We start from the raw sequence: 21497 nt of genomic DNA on the forward strand, positions 1-21497 counted from the left end.
AGATAGGAGTAAAGTAACCTTTTTAACTAAAAACACATTTTTTCCCTCCCTCTAAAAGGAATAGGTTCCTAAAGACATTCACTTCTCAGTGGCAAAAACAATGCAGTCAGAAAGGTATCAGGCAAGAAATGTAACTAAAGTTGTTAAAGAAACTAAATTTCTTGGACTTGTGGAAATAATCCGATTATACTGTTAGGGAATTTTCAAAAATTAAAAAGAAAAATTAATTTCTTTATACCAGAAAGCAAGAGAAAGAGTAATTTTCTTAGTGCTCAGATGTTTGTTTGAGCCTTGAACTAAATATTCTGCTATTTATCAGTCGTACTACTTGTTCTGAAAGTCCAGATAGAATTTCATTGTGCAAAAGCATAGTCCTTGCCTTCAAACACATACAGTGTCACTGAAAATAAAACAATGTACAAAAAGCTTGTACAGATTAGAAGCTGAGGCACAAGGATATGGTCTGACATTACTCAAAATGTTTGAGTAAGATCCTGGAACTGAAGAACATCTATCCATTCACACATTAGCCACAAGACCAATCTTCCTGGCATTATTAACATCCTTGAAACATGAAGGCAAACACATATCTCAACTTATCAATGTCTTAAAAGATTTATTCTTTAAAAGTAGAGCAAATGTTCTGTTAAGCAAACTATAACCAATAACAATACTCATTTTTAAAATAATGTATTGAATTATATCAAAGAATCAGACATAAATTTTTAATGCTGTTTTAGCTGCAATAAATGTTGAGAACTATGTTTTGACATTAACACGTAGCTGAATGTGTCAAGCTGGTTTGGAGCTTCACAACTCACATAGGAGCTTTACGAAACACTGTTTCTCTGTGACAACATGGTTTTATAGCAGAAATAAGGAAAGCTGAGAAAAGTAAGGAATATTTTTTTGTCTCAAGGGAAATTACAATATTCCAACATCTGTTTTCAAATTAAGTCAAACAGTCAAAATACTGAACTTCTCAGAGTAACAACTTGGGAAAAAGAAATAAATCTGGGAATGCGTGACTCTTGTTTTTTATCATTTTATCTATGTTTTTTCTGGTCAGGGTGTCCAACTTCCTTAGACTGTAAGGAGGAAAAACACACTTCACAGTTCAGCCATGACCAAGTCATATCCCAGAATCAAGAAGCCTGGAAATGCTTCTGGGTGTGTCCTGTCTCACATGGCAGCCTCTGACAGTGAACTCCACCTTATACAAATGATAAACCTGCCTCATCCCTGATTTGGACCTCTTGCCCAAGACTTGAGACAGAGCTATATGGTTTTTGCTGTCCTGCTATCATATAAGCCTTATGCTAATCTCTGAGCCTTCTCAAAGATTTTAATGCGAGTTAACTGTCCTGTGCAGAAAAGAATGGGCAAGAAAGCAGGAAAACCACACAAAGCCTTTACAAACCCTGCTGCTACCCTGAACACACAGAGGTTAATGTCAGATGAATATTGTATTATGTGCCTTAGATCAGCACCACAGTCCAAAGTAATGTTTTCATTTGGATAGAACTGGTGGAAAATTTGGATTAAACGGAAACTTCCTTTTTCATTGACAATTCATTTTGATGAAAAATGCCTGCCTAATCCCTGTAATACACCACCAAACAGTCCCATAAGGCAAATTCTCTGCCAGGTTGCTTCACTGCTTTGCCATTGCAGCTCCAACTCATCTGCCAGCTCCGACCTGGGGAGCCAGTTGTGGTGGTAAACAGTGTGAACTGGTCAGTCACTCGCTTTACACACGCCACAGATCAATTCCTGCATGATAGTGCTTTTCCATTTACCACATATGCTGAACTGCATTTGACCTGGTGGTGAAAGGTTTCATTTACCATTACAGTCACTTCAGCTGTGCAGTCTCCAGCCTGTATGCTGATTTATGGATGGATGGATTTGCATATGGCAAACATCCACACAGCTTTCTAAGTTCACATTTATGCCAATAAATGTAAGGTCAGGGCTATGATCCTAGTATGAGTAATGTTTTTATTAGAAATAGCTCTCCTTGGGGTTTTTGTTGTTGTTGTTGTGGGTTTTGTTTTGTACTGTTTTTTTCAATGCATGTAAGGATAACATTCCATTACAATTCCAGTTTAAGACATAAGGACGCTGCTGAAGAAAACAAAGAAAACTATTTATTTCTTCTTATTATTCTTTCTTCCCTTTTTCCCTTTTCTTTCTTGATTTTTCTTTGTTTCCTTTCTTTCTTTGGTCTTGCAGTTGCTCGTTAGCAGGTGTACATGGGGATAACCTTGTCTCTAGGTGCAGGACTGAGTACATGAACTTATAGCAAAATGTCCACATTGATCTTGGAGATGGGAACATCAGAACAGGGCAATCCAGCCAGACCAAGAGGCAGCCTCATGAGGAAGCCACCCTAGTACTGAAGACCAGCCACAAATAATTAAGGAAAGAACATGAGGACAAGATGAGACCTAATTTCTTTCAGCCCTTATGCCAAAGCTAGAGAAAATTGTGCAGGGTTTTCAGGTGGGGGGGGTTTAGTTAGGTTTAGGTTTTTTGCTGCTCTTTTTTGGGTTTGGACTTTTTTTTTGTTTGCTCTTTGGTTTGATTTTTGGGGGATTTTTTAGGGAGGTGGCTTAATAGCATTTGATCTCCTTAATTTCTGGCTTAATTAACTGACTACTGCACAAGTCTCATGGTTGGGTGGCTACAGTGTCAACACTGCTAATACCCCTTACAAATACTAAAATGCCCCGACTTTCAGAAAACTTCACAGTAAGCAAGCCGTCAGTCTTGCCACAAGGTATCTCCAACTAACATCATCACTGCCTTGATGAAACATGATGACAAATATTCATTCAGTCTTTGTTTCCTGGTATGAGCAAAGATCCACCTCCCACCCACATTCTGTAGCAGATTTAGGAATGCAAGACCTTTCATGCTTAAATCATTCACTATGCAATGCAAACGTTTATACCCACTGAAACACAAAACACATCATTCATTATTTTGAAACTTAATTATGAACTAGACATTTACATTGAGGAGGAGCTAAAAATAACTTGAAGCCGGGTGTGGTGTAATTTTGCACTGTCTGTGGATCTGGGCCAAGTAGGGGGTGTGTAAATAGCTTCACATTTGTATACATTATGTAGGTAAATGCATGCATGCACCTAAGAATATTTCCACAGCTCAGAATTTGGTACATTTCTTCCCTCTGCTTGGCATCACAGAGGCATAGGCTGAGCCTTGCCAGATCCAAAAAATCCCTTTGCAAGAGCAGCGAGGTGGGAGAGAGTTTCTGGTCTCAGTAGGACAGAACAGGAGAAGGAAGGAGTTTCTCATGTTGCATTTACACTCCACATACCCTGGTGATGTACTCCATCACCCCACTGGGCTGACAGTTTTGTACAGACGTCTGGTGGTCACATGTCCTTCAGTTATCACTTGAACAGGCTCAGGTGCTCCCTTACAGCACGTGGCCTTTCTTTTATATGAATCTCTTGCATGTATGGCAATAAATAATGCAATTTCTGCCTTCCAACATCATCCATGGCCAGCTTTATAGAAGTGTTAGAATGCCTCTGTTCCAAGACCTCACAGACTTACTCATGAGCTACTCTGTGGGTTGTTCACGGATTGCTAACATAATTTAAGTAACAGCTCTCATTAATTAAACTGATGCCCCTTACAACCTACTGAATAACTTCACAGTCAACTGCACCATAACCAGAAGTTTTGTAAATGTGTTTCCTATTGGATTCTATGCCACAAATGGTTTCTGCTCCTATTTTTAATAGAAAACATTATTTTTGCTACCTTCTTTAAATGTATAGTCATCATAAAACATGAAAAATTTTATTGCCTCACCACCCTCTACTGCATTTGAGACTTTCTGTGTTTCTTTAACATGTGACACAGACCACAATAAATTTTAGGGTAATAGAAGTGTCTGCACAAGTGGCTACATCTGAGTGGCTGCAATCTGAGATTCCTCTTGCTGTTTTGCAAAGAGCACTGAGAGCCCATTGACAAGATGTCTGGGGTGAGGGAGCGCATGGCCCCGTGCTCACCGTCCCACTTTGTCAGACTGATGTTTGAAAAGGAGCAGGGATTCCTTGCTCAGCTGCTAGCCTTAGCAGCTATTTGGAGTGGCAGGAAAGCAGCTCTGGAGTCTCCTGCTGTGGGGAGATCTCCTGGGCTCTCTCCAAGGAGCTCATGTGAGAAGCAGTCAGAGCAACTTTCACTCAAAGTGCCTGGAGCCATTGCCACAATAAATAAGTAATACTCTGGTAAAGGATAAAAGTTTCCACAATGCTGTGCCCTTTTTTGATGGATTGGGAATGGTTATTGAAACAGAACTGCTGCATTGTGGAAACCACATTCCAATATTGTGGTATTACTTTATCAAAAGTTACTGTGCTTCAATCAGCAGAACTGCCCAACGTGTGCTCCACGTGCAGTCACACAGATGGGCTTCTGCAGAGGGTTTAATGGAAAGACCTGTTAGCAGGGAAAATGGGACAGGGCTTGGATAAGATATGACATTCCTTTCCTCAGAAACTCAGTTTAAAATTGCCCGGTCATTCAAAAAATCAGTTCACATTTCATATTCCTATTCAGGTATCTACCAGACTAAGGGTCTTTCACAGTGACTTTAACTGATGTTTTGTCCCACTGGACATGAGGATACAATCAACCACAGCAAGGCAGGGAATGCTCCTCTAGTGGAGCACAGCAGAAACATGGGATAAAACACATCAAGAGGGATTATTACTGAATGAAAATTTTCATTTGAGTTTTAACAGTTTTTGCATCATTTCTTCCCATTAAATGGGCAGAGCTCAAAAATTTCAAGTGATCCCTACAATTGCTTGGGTTCATTGGTTGATTATTTTCCAAGTGAAGAACAGCTTGCATAGCCTCTCAAAAGGGCACTTCACACCACAAGTGCCAGGTACATTGAAATCAAAAGGACTACTCATGTGAGTAGGAATTTGTTAGATCAGTCCTTTTTTGTTGTTGTTTTTAATCTCCTGGCAAATACCAAGACAAATCGCATTTCATTACAGGAATATTATGTAATAGAACAAATCCCAGAGCCTTTGAATAACAGCCTTTTGTAAATCTAGTGAATTAAATTGCATTTAACTTTGTAAGTTTTTTGGAACAGTGTAACCAGACCAAAAAGTTCACATAAGCTTTGTGAGAAAGAAAGAGTGTGCTGTAAATGATTACAGAGGGGACATTAATTATTTTCTGAAATATGGAGGTTGAATGAAATACATCATGGTATTTTAAGGTAAGTAGATGGAGACTACAAAACAGTATAAGGGAAATTATGCTGGTAAACTACAGCAACAGTCAGAAGCTATCTCATTATCAAGGGGTAGGTACATAACCCCTATCAATTTTGGAGGTGAACTTTACTTTGGAAACATTTTCTAGTCCTTGTACCTGCCTAATCACAGGCTATGAAGCTGTTTCAGGCATAAAGGGCTTAGTAAATCATTGTCTGCCCATATATACACATGCCAATTCTATCTAAACAGATATGAGGCACAATAAAATATGTAGAAAACTGTCTGACTCCGAGCCTATTAAGATTTGGTTTTACCCTGTGTTCTTCATTTTTCCACTGTTTGCTTTTACTTTTTCACCTTTTGGAGACACAAAGAACTGTGTATTTTGAAGGACACATTTGGTTTTAAACTACAACATTCAGCTTTATCTAGCTGAGCATGTACTGAAGTATGGCAGCAGAACAGAACAGTGAAATGCTGGGCAGCTTGTAAGGAAGATTAAAGTAATGATTTTTTTGGGTGGCTCCTGGGTCAGATACTGACATAATACAGAATAATACTCAAATCCTTTACATTTCTTTCACTCCTATCTGCCAGATATTCAATGAAGGTCTACATCTGCTTACTGCTTAGATCTTGCGCTTTCCCCCCTTCACTGGGGGAGAAGGAAGAGTGGCTTTTTTAGCTTATCTTTTATTTAATACTAAAAGAGGCAGAAAATGTATAGTACTTGGAGACCTGATATTGCTTCTTAAGATTCATTTTTCCCCAAGTGGTCATTATTAGAGTAGATCAATTTAAGGTGTGCGAGTTTCCATACCACTGAATAGGTTAAAGTTTTATGGTGCTGCTTTTCACAGTACTTTGAAATGCAATGATCTTTGCCAGAAGCTAGCTAGAGAATTATTTACATATCCCCCTTCCTACCTCAGCTGACCATTCACATGCAAATGGGAACTTTGACAGCTCCTCCACACATTTATGAAACCCAATGATCTGTCCATTTTTCAATTCAGAATGAAAGCTATGACAATGCCTTAGAATAAAGGCCTGCCAGACTCTAGTTTCTTATTCTGCAATACTGAATATGAAAAAAAAAGTAATCCAACTTTATTGGAATGGAAAATTTGGGGAGCACAGTGAATGCCTATTAGTCATAAAATAAGTATTGATTTCTTAGTCACCATCTGGGGGACAGTAAGTTTAAAACATATTTGAAAAGCATAACTGAAGTAAGCTCTTGGGTTTTCCTCCAAAAAATAACTCAGCCCCTCAAAACCTGCTTTTTAGAATAGGCTCAAGTCATTGCACTATGGGCACCATGACATCAGAGTAGGAAAATGAAAAGCAGACATTTAAACTGGCCCTGCCAGTTAAACCCTGTGTTTGAAGAAACTTGACTTGTACTACTGAGCACAGTGGGTCCCAGAACAATTCACCTCTGCATTTCAGGAGGGGGTCCAAGGCCTGGCCCTGCACATGCAAGCAATTGCCTCTTAAACCCTGAGATCTGACTGGGCAGTTCAGCTCAGGACAAAACTGTGCTTTCATGGTGATTATCAAAAATCACCACTATTCTTCCCTCTCGTCAATTTTTACTTTTAAAGGAAAACTTGTCTTAAGACTTAAAGCCTTTTCTGGTGAGCTCTCAGTATCTTATAACCACAAACAAGGGCACATTTCCTTGTCTAGAAAGCTGTATTTCACCTCTCCTCATACAATTTACATACATTGATCACTTCCATATGTCTGGCATAAGGTAAAATAGTTTCTATGCATAGTAATGGGGGTGAACCTACAGTGAAACAAAATTCAGTATTTATCATATTCCTACATACTGGCAGAAAAAAATTTAAGAGAGTGGCAGTTATGAGAAACAACCTTAAGGGGCTGTTTATGGTCTCAGCTATGGAAATTGTGTTAAAAAGCTACAAGATGCATTGCTCAGACATGTCCTCATTCCCTTTGGTAAAATGTCAATAGGCAGAATCAGGGGTCTAAACATGCAGCATTGCAGTCACAGTTATGATGTTACATTTGGTTTACACCAGAATAGCTCATAACTGCTTAGAATTTCTAATATAGAATAACAATACACATGGTACTTGACATTTGTCTCTCTGAAAACATATGAAAAAGTCTTTTGACACCAGTAAACAGGACCTTTTCATTGCCTTCAGCTGGTCTGTTTGCCAGCCTCAAGAATTGAACTTGGCTCTTCTAGCACCTGCAAAACTGTAAGAAAAACATGTAGCAAGTAAGACACCATGGTTTAACATGTTAAACTAACAACTTGTGTCTGAAGTTCAAAAGAATATCAAAATCCATGAAAACTTTTATTTTCCCCGTGTTTCTTAATTAATGGCATGAAAATGGTTAGCTTATTACAGAAAAAGAATGCTATTCAAAACAACAATTACATCATGTAGGTGGCACGAGGAAGTATAAAAGCAAAGAAAAACATTCCATGAGATAATTCACTGAAGATTTAAATGCTGCATTTAGGTATGTGGAATATATGAAACACAAATTTTATTTTCATAGGCCAGGCTGACAAAGGGAACAGGTGCTTTCTTATTTATTTAAGGAATGAGGATGTGAATCTTTCTGAGATGCAAAATTCTACTTATGAATTTATTATAGCAGTTTATCCTCATTATTAGGTCTGAACTAGGGCTGTCAAGCAACAGTTTTCCAGTGAGCAAGTCACAAATGATAGGTAATTATAACTGACTCAACTGATTACTGAATACTTCCCCAAGTGTCTAGGAAAGGTTGCCCTCATCCTGGAGAAGGCTGGGGGATATTTGGGGTATGGAAAGTCAAAAAAAAGGATGTGTTCCCAAAGAAAGAGAAAGTTTTTGTCCAGAACCTCTTGGGAAGGAAACACATACACTTGAAGGAGACAGGGAATGTTCAGCACCAGTGGCTTGGTAAGGTATGTTCAGACTGAGTAGAAAGGGCGAAATTGCCCCTTAGTTTTGTCTGATAATCGCAAGGAAAAAAAAACCAAAAAACCCAAACAAACAAACAAACAAACAAAAACCCAAATAACTTTTTATTCTCTTTTAATTTTAAAATATGATTATCAGCCATGATAAAAAAAAAACCTATCTTAAACTCAGAGAAATTGGCCAGAATCTCACGCGCACGCACACACCATTGGTAGACAATACTGCAAAGACTGAACACACAGGCTCTTCTCCAGAGCCATCTATAATCACCTTTGCAGCGTGTTTAGCTTGAAACAGAGGTGGATACCCCAAAAAACATTTTGAAGAGCTCCTGTCTAAAATTGTCAGGAATATCCAAATGGAATTAAATTAGATATGCTTCCTGGATAATAGGGATGTGATTCATGTCATAGGTACACACAGCTGTGAATATTACTATTATAATCACTTTAAAGTACCTGTAAGGCCTTTCTATGTTGATCAAAAATAAGTTCTGACTCAACTTTGAATACACACATTAATGGGATTATTCTGAGAGTAGGATACAGCTCTGAATAAGCATGGCAAATCTCTGACCTCCAGCAATTCCTCAGGAAATCACTTAATACCACTTTACAGGTGAAGAAGCTGACAGAGAATAGCCAAGGAATTAATAGGATTTCACATTTATGGTACTTTCTTTGATTCTCTTTACAGTACAGACTTTCTGTATATCATCAGCTGTGGTGCTGGGTTTCTGTTATTGTCTAACCTCCATTTGTAGGTGATGTAGGTGAGATTAAATAAAAACTTTCCTGATTTATGACTATTGTCCAGTAAAGAAGTGAGTCACAATTCAGGTTTAAAGAATGATGAAACATACAAATTTGTAAAAGGATGCAAGAAAAGGATGTAGAATATCCAGTAGTTTCCCATTACAGATGAGAAAAAAAATCTGAACAATTAGAATTAGAAATGTATGTAATTTTTGGTGTCAATACTACAAGCTGCAGAGAAAACCAAAATTTTAAACATATAATGTTGTTGTTAATACTTTACTTCATAAAACTCCTTTAGAATGAGCTATGAAAAGTTTCCTTCAATTTTACAAATTCCTGAATCTTTTCATTTGAGAAGAAATCTCACTTGCCAACTTGTTGCAGGTCAGCTTTTATGGCTAGAGTGGCAGGTCAGTTTTTATGGCTAGAGAACAAACAACTAGAGATACACATTTGGAACAAAAATACAGACTGAGGTTCACCACACTGATAACCCAACACCCAACACCCTGGAATACTGCTTTGCTGATGTTTGTGACCTCGCAGACAAGTGACAACTAGAGCTCTTTGCAAATGAAATCACACCTTCCTGTACAACTGAACATACACTTGATCTTGTTGGGTGGACTCTCGACACTTCTTGGAAGAGCAGCAATTCAGAATGAAGAGATTGCCTAACTCTGCAATTTGCAGGGACCTCAACATTTATGTTGTTGTCTACAAGGACATCAGAGCAAGAAGTTTTGATAGAGTCATTCATCTGCTGTAGTAGAAGTGAATACGGACATAATTTCTGTCCCTCCTATCATTCAACAGGATGGGCCTAGCAGGATGGAGATCTTGGAAAGGACCTCTTGTGGCGGAGGAGAGACAAAGTTGGCCTTCAGATACTACAGAGCAACATTAATCATTATTGATATGACCTTTGTTGTGCTTTGAGAAAAAGAGCTTCCTTAGGAGTCAGAACTATTTCAGACTACAGATTCATGCAAAAGTAATGAAGCTGCACTAGGAAATCCTTGAAAAAATTCAAAGTGATCCTAACATCCTGAAATCATCACTTCATCTTAAGGGACCTCATTCTATGCCTTGGCCACACATGGGACCTGTATCTAGCAAAGGAGAGTTATTGCCATTCCAGAGTCAGCTGGAGATGAAAGCTGTGCCCTGCATTCTCTGCAGCTCTTTTGGATACTTGTGAGCTGTATTTATCATGTGATTTCTCTAGAAAAGGCCACCAACCCATCCCCCTTAAAAGGCAGCTCTAAATCCTTTAAATTATCTCACAGAGCTTTTTTGTGTCCTTTTCTCATACAAGGCTGGAATTTCAAAAGGAGCCAAGAGGGGCCGTCAGAACCAACACAAGCTTTGCTTCATTAGAGTGAGGAGTAAAGGAGAGTTTTCTTTTTCCTCCTTCCACAAGTTAGATGAAAGTAAATAACTACTTCATTCCTCAGATTGCTCCCTGCAAGATCCAACTTTGCATGAAAACATTTATAAGAGATGAGAATTTTATTTGACTGCTCGCTTCTAAAGTTTCTGCAACATCCAGCTGGAGAGATAAGCTTGCAGCCCAATAAATGTCAAACAACTTTAAAACATTAGAAGAATGGCAAAAACTTCTGACTTTACTGTGTTTGGATATCAAACAGCAAAGGATGAAAACTAGATGTGACACAAAGTAGAGTAGTGCTCACACATTTCACAGATTGCTGTAGATATGTCTAGTTAAGGGGGATCTGTAACCCCCAAAGGGAGAAAAGAATCCCTCAAACTTTAAATCTATTCAGAATTTTTAGAAATCAATAAATTAGGTTTCATCCCACTCTCACTATTGAAATAGTTCAGGTGAAAAAATGTAGACTCGGGGTCAAGACACCTGTCCTTTGAATTGCACAAATACACACGGATTTTTATTTGCAAACCACACTATGGAATTGAATCTTGAATATGTTTTTCTCTTTAAAGCGCAGAAACATTCAGACGGTAATGGAGCTAGCCAGGGGACAGCTTATTGAAAGCTCTAAATGATTAAGCCATTAAATTAGTAAAGCTCTGTAGCCCCAGACAGTCACTTCCAGCATGTGTCACTGGATTTGGGATGAGCTTATTAAGGAGGTGAGACATGGGAAACGGGAGAAGTAAATTAGGTAATTGTTTTAAGAATGTGAAAAATGTAGCGGTACTGTTTATTTCTTTCTACACTGCAAGTTTGGTGCAAATTTAGACAGAGTCACAGGTGACCTCAAGATCACAGATACTGAGGTTGTATGTATGTTTAATCAGCTCAATTTTTACATTGATTCAAATACTCATTTAGGCAAAAACAGTTTCTTAAATTAGGAAGATTTGGATCAGAATACAGCTTAAGTTCTTCCACAGCAGTTAATCAGTACCTTCTTTTGATACATTCCCAGAGAGAAAGAAACTAAATAAATGAACAAGAAGTTTAATTCCTGTGACTGTCAATGACAAGTGATGAGCACCTTAAAGTCTCATTCAGTCTGCCTAACCCAAGATTAGCTCTCTGGAGGTACCTCTCCTTCCCCTGAGAGTGAAAAGAGCCTGAAGTGGCTGACTGTGTCAGTCACAAAGAAAGAGAAAAACACCACAGAGAACCTCCTGTGGCGCAAGAGAAAGGTTACAAGACTTTAAGATTTCTGATGCTCTCAACAGCTGGGGCCATCCTTTTCTCTCTTGTATATTCAGATGCTATCCCACTTGGAAAAAATAGGAAAAGTCAAGTAAAAGTACTATCCCCACAGTTATTCTCACTATTCACAGCTGTTCCTGGAAGAGAGCAGCTAACCTATAGAAGGCTGTATGTGGGAGGACCGTGAACTTGCAGACATTTCTGAAGGGAGCTTTAATCCTGCAAGGGAAGGAATTTGCTGAATCGCCCACCAGCACAACAGCAGCAACAATTTTTACATGTAACCTTAGTTAGCAAGAGTACCATAACAGGTTACAGTACCTCCATTAAAAGTTTGACATGGAGCTCCCAGGGTCCACCCCACACATTTGCTTAAAAATAAGTGTGCAGGAGCCTGAAAATAATTTTACCCTTTTCAGTTGTCAAACAACTGGAAAATGTCACAACCACTGACACTGCTTAGAAGGATTTGTTTTCTTCTCAGTCACTTAGGCACTGCCTCAGGTAAAGATGTGATTTTGCTTCAGATTGAACTGGGGTCAACTCAGGCCCCAGCTGATGAAGAAAATGTTGAAAATACTGGAACAACTTTTTATTGCAGGTGCTTCCATTGCAGTGTTCCAGGTATGCACATGAGGGAAAAGTCTGTGGGCCAGAGGAAGTAAATAAAGAAGATTCTCTAGCAGCAGCTGCAGGCATTACAGGCCATATGCACAATCAGTGATTAAGCAAACCAAAACCATATTAAAAGGATCACAGTATAGCAATGCATTAAATTAAAACTGAAAAACATTTCCAAGAAAAAAGCATGAGTTAAAAATACAAATAATTTCAAGGTTTCTTTTCAGGTGGGAACTCCATGGAAATGCTTTCTGTGCATACAGAGTTGCCTGCAGGAGAGATTATAAAAAATAACCCATTTACATTGTAACAACCTGCTATGAGTGGGTTTCTCATTTTAAATACTGTTTTGCTAAATGTTATGGGATAAGTATAGACCTGAATAAACCCTAAGCAAATAGGTAAGTACCTCAGTCCTGATCAAAAGCTTCAAGCACAGAAGTAAATTTTAAGGCAGATTTCACATATCAGAAGATTCAATGAGCTCATTGTAACTATGGACATTTAAATTCCCCACTAGGTCAGAGTTTTAAAGATGCTGTTACAAACAATACAAGTAAGGGCTGCACACCTTGTCTGCAGCAAAAGAGTAGAGTTTCCATGGCTGTCAATAGAGCACCTTCCATGAATAATTCAGTCATTTGCAAACCATACAGTAAAAATAATTATAGAGAACTCCAGCTTCTCAGAAAAGGGAGGCTCTGTAATTCAGAAACCACTTTTTCCACTGGAATTAAATGGGAAAGCTGGAAATGCAAAATGAGAATGCTGGGCTAGGTTTTCACCCTCCTTGTTCCAATTACACTGCCAGTCTCAGGCCCTAATTAGCTAGCTGAGAATTTCCCTATATAGGCAAGATCTGAGCTTAGGCACTTCCTTCACCAGCTTTTCCCTCCTGTCAGCCTGTGAGCTGTCAGAGCCAGGCAGGGTAGTCCTACCATTTCACTGAGAGCTCCCAGGTCTTGGGAAGACCCCAATCAACCAGTTGATAGAAAGACCAGTACACATATCTTCCCTGAAAGACTCATTATTTTGGGGCAAATATAAAAAGCTGACGTGGCTGTGGATGCATCTGGTACCTTCACTGTCCTGCAGCCTCCTGCACTGGCTGAACTGTGAGGTCTGAGAGCACTGGAGCTGTGCAGAAATTTTGTCACAAATGGTGGAAAGCAGAGATGCAAATGTCCCTGGTTTACTTTCCTTCACAGTCTTCTTCCTAAATCAGGGCTGTTCTCTCACTTTCAGGCATGTCAGAGAGGCTTTTCCCTCAGACAGTACTCTTACAAGATAGTTTAAGCAAAGGCGTTTAAGCAGACACTTTGAAATCCGAGACAAACTCCAATACTGGTCCCAGCTCAAGAGAAAGCACCTTGTCAATATTCCTCTCCCCATTTCCTTCTCCCACTTTGTCCTGCTTTCCCAATATTTGCAGAGGTATTGAATTGTGAGTTATAAAGTTTGAAGGAAAGGAAAAACCACAATCAAACCCACTGGCAGGTCATCAACTACAACCAGACTGGGTGAACAAACTACAAGCCAGGTATCATATTTACATTAGTTACATACAGGTAATTCAGTGTGGTGCCATTCCTCCCTCATCACCCCGCATGGGACAGATTGAAACAGACAGGAGTTTTGCCATTGCTTGCACTAGGGCCAGGATTTCATCTGGATAAAAATCCATGCTATAAAATTGTAAATCAACTGCACATCAAGGATGGAGTAGTTGTCACTATCACTGCAACTTTAAACAAGACACTTACTTTTAATATGGCTTGAATTGAAGTCAGAGAGTAATAGAGCTAAATCTGTGTGCAATGCTTTTCCACTTACTTTTTCTCAAGTAATATGTATCCAATTGAGCAACAATAACAAAGGAGAACCACACATGTACTCTTGCAAAACATACTTACGGCATTTAGTAATTTTCAATAGACAAATAAGACATGACAGATGGATTTGAGAAAGTTGGGTTGACAAGATTTACTCATGCAGAGGCAAAAATCAGGGTTACTTTATGAAAAAAATCTGGAAATCAAGGAATTGTTAATGGAAACTTTCATTGGGCTTATTTGTTTATATTTAAAGGGTACTATAGCCGGTTCCACCTCTGTTATGTGCTGTTGCCTCCCCATGCAGAGGACAGCAAAAGAAAATACAAAACAATAAATGATACAAGAAATCCATCTGGAGTTAAGGTTATATTTATTGTTTTAAACTTTGCACACTCAACTTGATCACCATCTTTCTGAGAATTCTGTGCTCAATAGGAGTTTCCTGAACAGAATCTGTGACCTGGTGACACAATATAGAGACTTAAAACCAACATCAGAATTGAAGTCAATGATACTAGAGAAACACACCAAAAAAAAAAAAAGGCAAGAACAAAGCCCCCTACACTCTTTAAGGGAAGATTCTTTTTCTTTTGATACATCAACAATGACATTTCTTTTTACTCTACAATAAGGACACAAAGTCTTTGAAGGACACAAGAAGAGGAGCTCAGTGGTTGAAGAACTCAACTGAGCTTTCAGTTCTGTGGCTGATTTTACCACATTTAGGCTATGATCCAGCATTAAGGGACTCCAATGAACTTTGGATCAGGCTTTTAATCATATTAATTCCTTTTGACTGAAATAAGGAGATGAGTATCATCTGAGCAAAACCTTTCCAATCCATGTACAAAGATGAAAGTGCTTGGAAACTTTATAAAGTACAGGGCAAAACCCAGAAGCTACTGAACAGGAGCTTCACCACAGATTTCAAGTGGACAAGGATTTCTCTACTGCTCTCCTCAAATTTCCTTTCTTTAATATGGCAGCAGAATCTGGATGACGTAAACCAAGTAACCAGCACTCTGTTTCACAATAAACAGAAAGAATCTTTTCAGATCACAGATGTGGCCTTAACATATGCACTTACACACTTTCTGTATCATTTCCCATCCAAACCATGCCCCGTATGATGCTTCTAATCTTCTGCAAGACTGGAGGATAAGAAGTTAAGAAGAAGTAAGAACAGGAGTTCACCAAAACTTCTGTCCAGCAACCCGGGAAATGGCAGAGCTAATACCAGGCCTTTGAAAGCAAGTGACCATAGGAAATCAAGGTTGGCAGGGATTTAACCCTTCATGACTCATTTTGCTAACTTTTAAAGCAAATGCCTGAGCTTTTTAACCATGTTTGACATCTAATTAGTCGAGACAAACAAGAAGTTAAAATACATCCTTGATTTCCCTTTGAAATAAAGCACCAACAATTAGCTCCAAGGTATTTGTTGAGCCAAACAACAAGCATACATCTTAAAAGAAAGCACAATGACACTCACAGAAAAGTGAAGTCATCTGGGTCATTCTTTTCACCCTGCATGTTTGGGTTTTTTTTCAATATTGTAAGTTTATTTTACTCAACCACATCTCTTCATGGAGATGAGGAATGGGTAAGTAACTGAGTAGCTTCTTTTTCTACTTGCAAGCAGTTTAAATAGAGATGAATCACTTGGTATCACCTAGTCACATGGCGGTGAAGTATATCCAGAGAGATAAGTATTAGCATGTGAGCTATTCTGTCAGTGCCTAAAAGACGTATTTTCAATACCCACAGCGCTCAAGGATGTTCCTACGCAAGGTGTTAACACTGATCTGTGCGCTGAGCACTGCGCTGGAAGCAAAATTTCTCTGGAAAAGCACCAGCTGACAAGGCTTAGTCTTCCCTGACTAATAATGATATCCCCATACCTGGGGATCAAGGCAGCAGCACTCTCCTATGGACCTGGCCAAGCATTTACACCAGTACTTAACATCAAGTACGCGAGCAGCCCCATCTGATTTTTAGAGTTACACGTTTGAAGGCAAATACGTGAATCAAAGGCTACAGTGTGAATTCCTGTAAGTCTTCAGACTTCAACTTGCTTTGGATTAAGTACACATTTGCTGTCTTTACTAGATAGGAAACAGGGTTGCTCGCCATTTGAACACATTTTTGTTGCACAATGACCCACCAAGTATGAAAGAGTTTTGATGTTCAACTCAGTTTCCTGTTTTGCTCATATAGGACTGATCATATAGCAAAATTTGATATCTGATATTTTAAAAAATGAAAATGAGACTCTTTATCCCAGCAAAAGCAGAACTGGAAAACAACCAATCGGCAGAGTGACAAAATATTTTTTAAAGGGTCCATAGATACAGAACCAGCAGGGTGGAAAAAAAAAACTAAGAGAAAAAAGAGATAAGAAAAAAAGAAAACCACTATCAGTCACATTTGGCAACTCTTTGAAATTAGTTTCTGTGCATTTAGCCAATATGAGCAGGGGTAGCAGACTTGAGCCATAGATAAACTTTAAAGGTGAAAAAAAAACCCCAACAATAATTAATTAGCCATTGAACCCCTTTACAGGATATTTTTACAGCATTTATGCTTCTGTGTACTCATCTGAGTTTCAACATGACTGTAGAAGTTTGGAAGCAATTAAGAGTTTTTTAATGAGTTTTCTGACATGACATGTAGTTACTGTAGAAGCATTCTTTAGACTCCATTACTCAAAAAAGCCAATTTTGAGTTAAATACATTTTTTTTCTCATTAACAGACTCTGAACCCCTTAAACTGTTCTTTTCATTCATATATTTTCAAGTTTAAATACACACAAATATGCACATATGTGTTCTTTAACAAAACCCGGCACATGCATTTATTTCACACAAAGCATCCAAGTTTTGCAGGTGCTTAATTCTTTATTTCATCTGGAGTGTGAAATGACGCCTGCCCTGTATCAGAGAGGATCTTCCCCCTCTCATTTGCAGCACGAGAAAGATGAAAAAAGAAGGAAACCTATTTCTACTGGCAAGAGATGTACTGACACTATGCTGTACACTGAGATTGACATCTATGACCAGGCATGCACACACATGTTCTCTTTTTCCCTCTGTAGAAGCAATGTGTCATTTTTCCTCTCTCCTTTCAGAACCGTAGCTGCAGCTCCTTCTCTCAGCCATCAATAATCTAAGAATTATGAGGAGGCAGCCCTTCAGAGAGATGTGTATGTACCTAGGTGTACAGCTCTCCGTTTAAAAAAAAAACTCTACAGCTCTTACATTTTAAACTTCTTTCCCAGTTGTACATTCTTCAGATTTAATGAATTGTTCTGAAAATGTACTTAGAGTGGAACTATGCTGATAAAGAGAAGAGCCTGTCTACTTCACTGCTCTCCTTTAATACTGGCACTATTATACAAAAGTTAATTACTGACAACTGCAGTGTGAGTGGCATTACACAATTTCAAACACAAACGTAATCTCACAGCTCTCTTTCTTCAGTTACACCTTCCCTGTGATCTCTAATGACACACATCAGACTACACCGAAAACAACCCTGGTTCAAATAAATCGCACTGCATTAAACATCCATAGGCAGCATTTTCTGGTGCCTAGCAGTCCTCTCCTCCTTTTCTGGACTGATCTGTTCTTTTCAGTTTATAGTTTCTTGGCAAACCCACCATCTACTGCTTATGTTAGGCATCTGATTGTCAGATTTGTACAAACTGAATATTCATGACTTGAAAATTAACCACTTCATGCCTAAAGTATAAAATAAAAAAAATTATATAAATCTTTATCCATTCCATGATGTTTAAAGCAGATCTGAAATTGTGGCTGTACTGCACGCTCAGCACGGGGGAGGTGAGCTGGGTGGCCAAACGCGACTCATCGTTTTGAAGAGTAAAGTCCGGTGAAATAGCACAAGACTGAAAAAATGCTCTAACAGGGATCAGCACGACCCGGAGTCCTCGTCTGCAATCGCAACTAACTCTTCTTTGTCTGGGTTTAAACTGCCTGGTACCGACAGCAGCACGGAGAGGCTTTTTAAGAAAATGTTTTCAGGAATTTCTTCTAATGTCAGTTTCCCCTTTGGAAGATAAGGAAGAGCAGTGAGGAAGGTGAGGAGGGAGGGAGCGACGGGGCAAGGAGAAAAGAGGTTCGGAGGAAAACCGAGAACGAGAGAGAACAACAGACTTACCTTTATACGATAATTTGAGCCTTGGCACATTATTCTTCACATGCTGGCAGTTGACTCTTCCTGCTAGTAATACTCCCAAGGAAAGCAAGGCAATCCCCCTGAGCCAGCCCATGCTGCAGCAGCCACCGTAGGGTCCCCGCCAGCCGCAGCCGTGGCGCTCCCCGTCCTGCCGGGCGCCGCCGGGGAACTTCAGGCAACCTGGGGAGCGGAGGTAACAGGTGATGGGGGTGGGCTCCGCTCCGCGCCCGCCGCGCCCCGACGCCGCTGCCGCCCCGGCCCCCCGCTCCTCGCCGCCGCCGCCGGGGCAACTTGGAGCCCCTCTCACGCACACGCCGCGGGCCGGAAAGGGAGGCAGCCCCCGAGCGGCGTGCGGCGGGGGGCGGCATGCTGCGGGCGGCGGCGGCGGCGCGGGCCGGGGGGCAGGGGCCGGGGCCGGGCCGGGCCGGGCCGGGGCGGGCCCCGCCTCGCTCCGCTCCGCTCCCCGCGCAGGGCGGGCGGGTCCCGGCGGCGGGGGCGGCCCCGCTCTCCCCGCGCTCCGCCGGGGACACCGCGCTGCCCGCGCTCCCGGAGCGCCTGACAATGGATGGGAGCGCCGGCAGCGCGACCCCCCCCCCCCGTTCCTTCCCCGGCTGTCACAGCACATGCAAGGAGCTTAAAAAAAAAGGAAAAAAAAAAAAAAAAAGAAACACATCGCGGCAGAGATGAGAGAACAGAAACCTCCGCTCCGCCGCGCTTGGGGAAGGCACGGAGCTAGACATTTCACCAGCTGTTTCATGTCATTGTCCAGGTTGTTCGGTTTGGTTTTGCTCGGTTTGGGTTATTTGGGGTTTGGTTGGTTGGTTGTTTGTTCGGGGTTTCGGGGTTTTTTTAAGCCGTTTTGCAGTTCTAATCAAAAGATGCACGTCCCACTTTAAAAACAACAACAGCACAACACAGCCCACGATGTTGCCACCCACTTAAATTACAGCTCCTGCCCATAGCGTAATCCTCTTCGGGTTGTTCCCAGTTAAAAACAAGAAACCAAATCTCCCATCAGCAGAACTTTACCACTGAAGCTTTTAAAGCCTTGTTAGGGAAGGTTGCTCTAACCTCCCTCCCTCCCCACCTCCAGCACTACTCCAATTCAAGCAAAGAAATTCCTAGTAAAGCCCACTTCAACAATCAGTTCAAGACATGGACAGGTCTATAGGGGCTCATAAATTACACAGGAGTATTCTCTAAAGTGTTCTTACACGTTGAAAATGTTCCAAACCTTCCAATTCCTAGGATGTGTGATTATTGTAATACATTTTTGTGCAATTAAACTATATAAAGATTTTGTGTTTGTTTGTTTAGACAAAAGGACACACAAAATCCCCAGAGGTCTTTAAGGAGGTGTAAATACAAACATATGAGCAAACTCAAGCTCTCCCCTCCCACATATCTGAACAAACCCCCTTCTAGTCAGTGGTGGTTTATTAAAATCTCCATGCTGTGCTGAATATCAATGCAATGTGTATTTAGGAATGTACACAGATATGTACCCTGTGTTACATTCCTAATGCAGTATTGACTGAAACACTGGCAATCGACCTTTGTAAAATATTGGCATCATCAAAGTGTGATGACCCCTCTGTATTTCATTCTATGGTTTTCCAGAGCATGGGAGTGCTTTATGGTGACAGAGTCAATGGCATTTCAGTGGGAGTCCCTTCCTTTTACCTCTATTTACTGTGGTTTGAAAACCAGTTATCTAGTCCCACTGATGGTGACCACACTACACACTGAATTACACAAACACAGCATCTCTCTTCTGGGTTCAGACCTAGCTGCTAAACCAGCATTTAGGAAATAGTTTCCGATTTAGAAGTGAAGTTCATAGTTGAAAAAGCGGGTGTCAGTATAGTTCTAATTAAAATGTAAAGGCTTGTGCAGAACAAGGCTTGGTACTATGGTAAAACAGGGGCTAAAATTCTGTCATTGCTGCTTTCATTGCTTGATATTCACACACCAGTGGAAAAGAAGGGGCTTTTTTCCCTCTTCTTTTTAACAAATTCTTCTGCTTCCTGAGCTTAATTCATTAATCCTGTGGCATTGTATCTGCTAGATTCAGCAATTCTATTGATCAGCAGCATTGTTAAGAAAAGAAAATAAAAAAATAATGTTGATTTTGGTCATTCCCACACTTGTTATCCTGAGCATTTTCGTGCTCCAGGCAGTGGATTAGAGCTCCAAAATGACAAGAGACGCCTGTCTGTTTTCCATGGATTACTTGCTACAGACATTCACTCTGCAAAGGAATTCATGTCACTTTGAGATTATTTGGAGAATTGGCCTAATGAATTATCCTTTTGTATTGAGCAAACAATTAGAAACAAAACACAAAAGATGCACCATATTCAGGACTTTATAAAGCACAGCATTTTACAATGATGTTGTTACAGTCAATTTACTTCTAGTTGCATAAAGAAGGCACAGCCACTTCTTTTTTTTCTTATAAGAAGATAACACAAAGCTAAAAACCTATCTTTCTCATGTAGAATGAAAGTGTAACACTCCAGACTATTTTACATCAATCAAATAAACAAACCATGTTTCTAGTCAATATATATTTTCCCCAGAAAACATATGGATTGGATACAATGAACACTAGCTTATCCAAGATTGCATCTGAGAAATATAATACAGCATTATTTAAGGAGGGATGACACAGACTTTTTACATCCTTCATGTGAGAGACCACTCATTTTTGCCTTCCTCTGTGGGATATGACAGTCCAAAGACATAGAGAAGGGTAAAACCTGATCCTTCTGCTATTTAGCTCTAAGTAGTGCTAATCAGCTAGTCAGGAGAGCATATGCTACACCCCCTTATAAGGAGAGGGGCAATGGCAGCACTTCAGTGGTGCTTGAGGAGGCTTTATATCTCACAGGCACCCATTGCCATATGGTGCTTCTGCCAAGGCAAAACTGGGCTCTGCCTGGAAGGAATGACTTGGCCAACACTCTTACAGCCAGTGCCAGAAACGTCAACTCTGGGAATTTAGGGTGGGCAACAACTCACTCTCAAATAACAATCTATTCACCTTTTTTCTTTGGTCTTTTTAAAGAGATCTAGCTGCTGAATTGAGAGAGAGGCAAAAACGTAAAATCCAAACTTTCTCAGTTCTTCAGATAATACCCTTAGCCCCTGAAGAAATGAAGACCACCCTTATTAGCTTAATGAATTTTTCTGT

The 21497-nt window shown here is 40.1% G+C and overlaps 1 protein-coding gene across 4 annotated transcripts in view; it reads right to left on the bottom strand.

The window, feature by feature from the left end:
* Positions 1 to 21497, bottom strand: part of SEMA3A (semaphorin 3A) — a 322318-nt gene that overhangs the window by 146722 nt on the left and 154099 nt on the right. For 2 of the 4 annotated variants that reach the window (XM_030961132.1, XM_030961133.1), the window contains one exon: positions 18284 to 18481. In XM_030961132.1, the coding sequence (XP_030816992.1) occupies positions 18284 to 18395 (112 nt within the window). In that variant the 5' untranslated portion in view covers positions 18396 to 18481. Of the gene's footprint in view, positions 1 to 18283; positions 18482 to 19000; positions 19207 to 19239; positions 19315 to 21497 lie in introns of those variants that run through there. The other 2 variants (XM_030961129.1, XM_030961130.1) reach the window with 2 other exon arrangements.

The sequence above is a fragment of the Camarhynchus parvulus genome, chromosome 1A, assembly GCF_901933205.1.
Source record: "Camarhynchus parvulus chromosome 1A, STF_HiC, whole genome shotgun sequence".
NCBI lineage: Eukaryota > Metazoa > Chordata > Aves > Passeriformes > Thraupidae > Camarhynchus > Camarhynchus parvulus.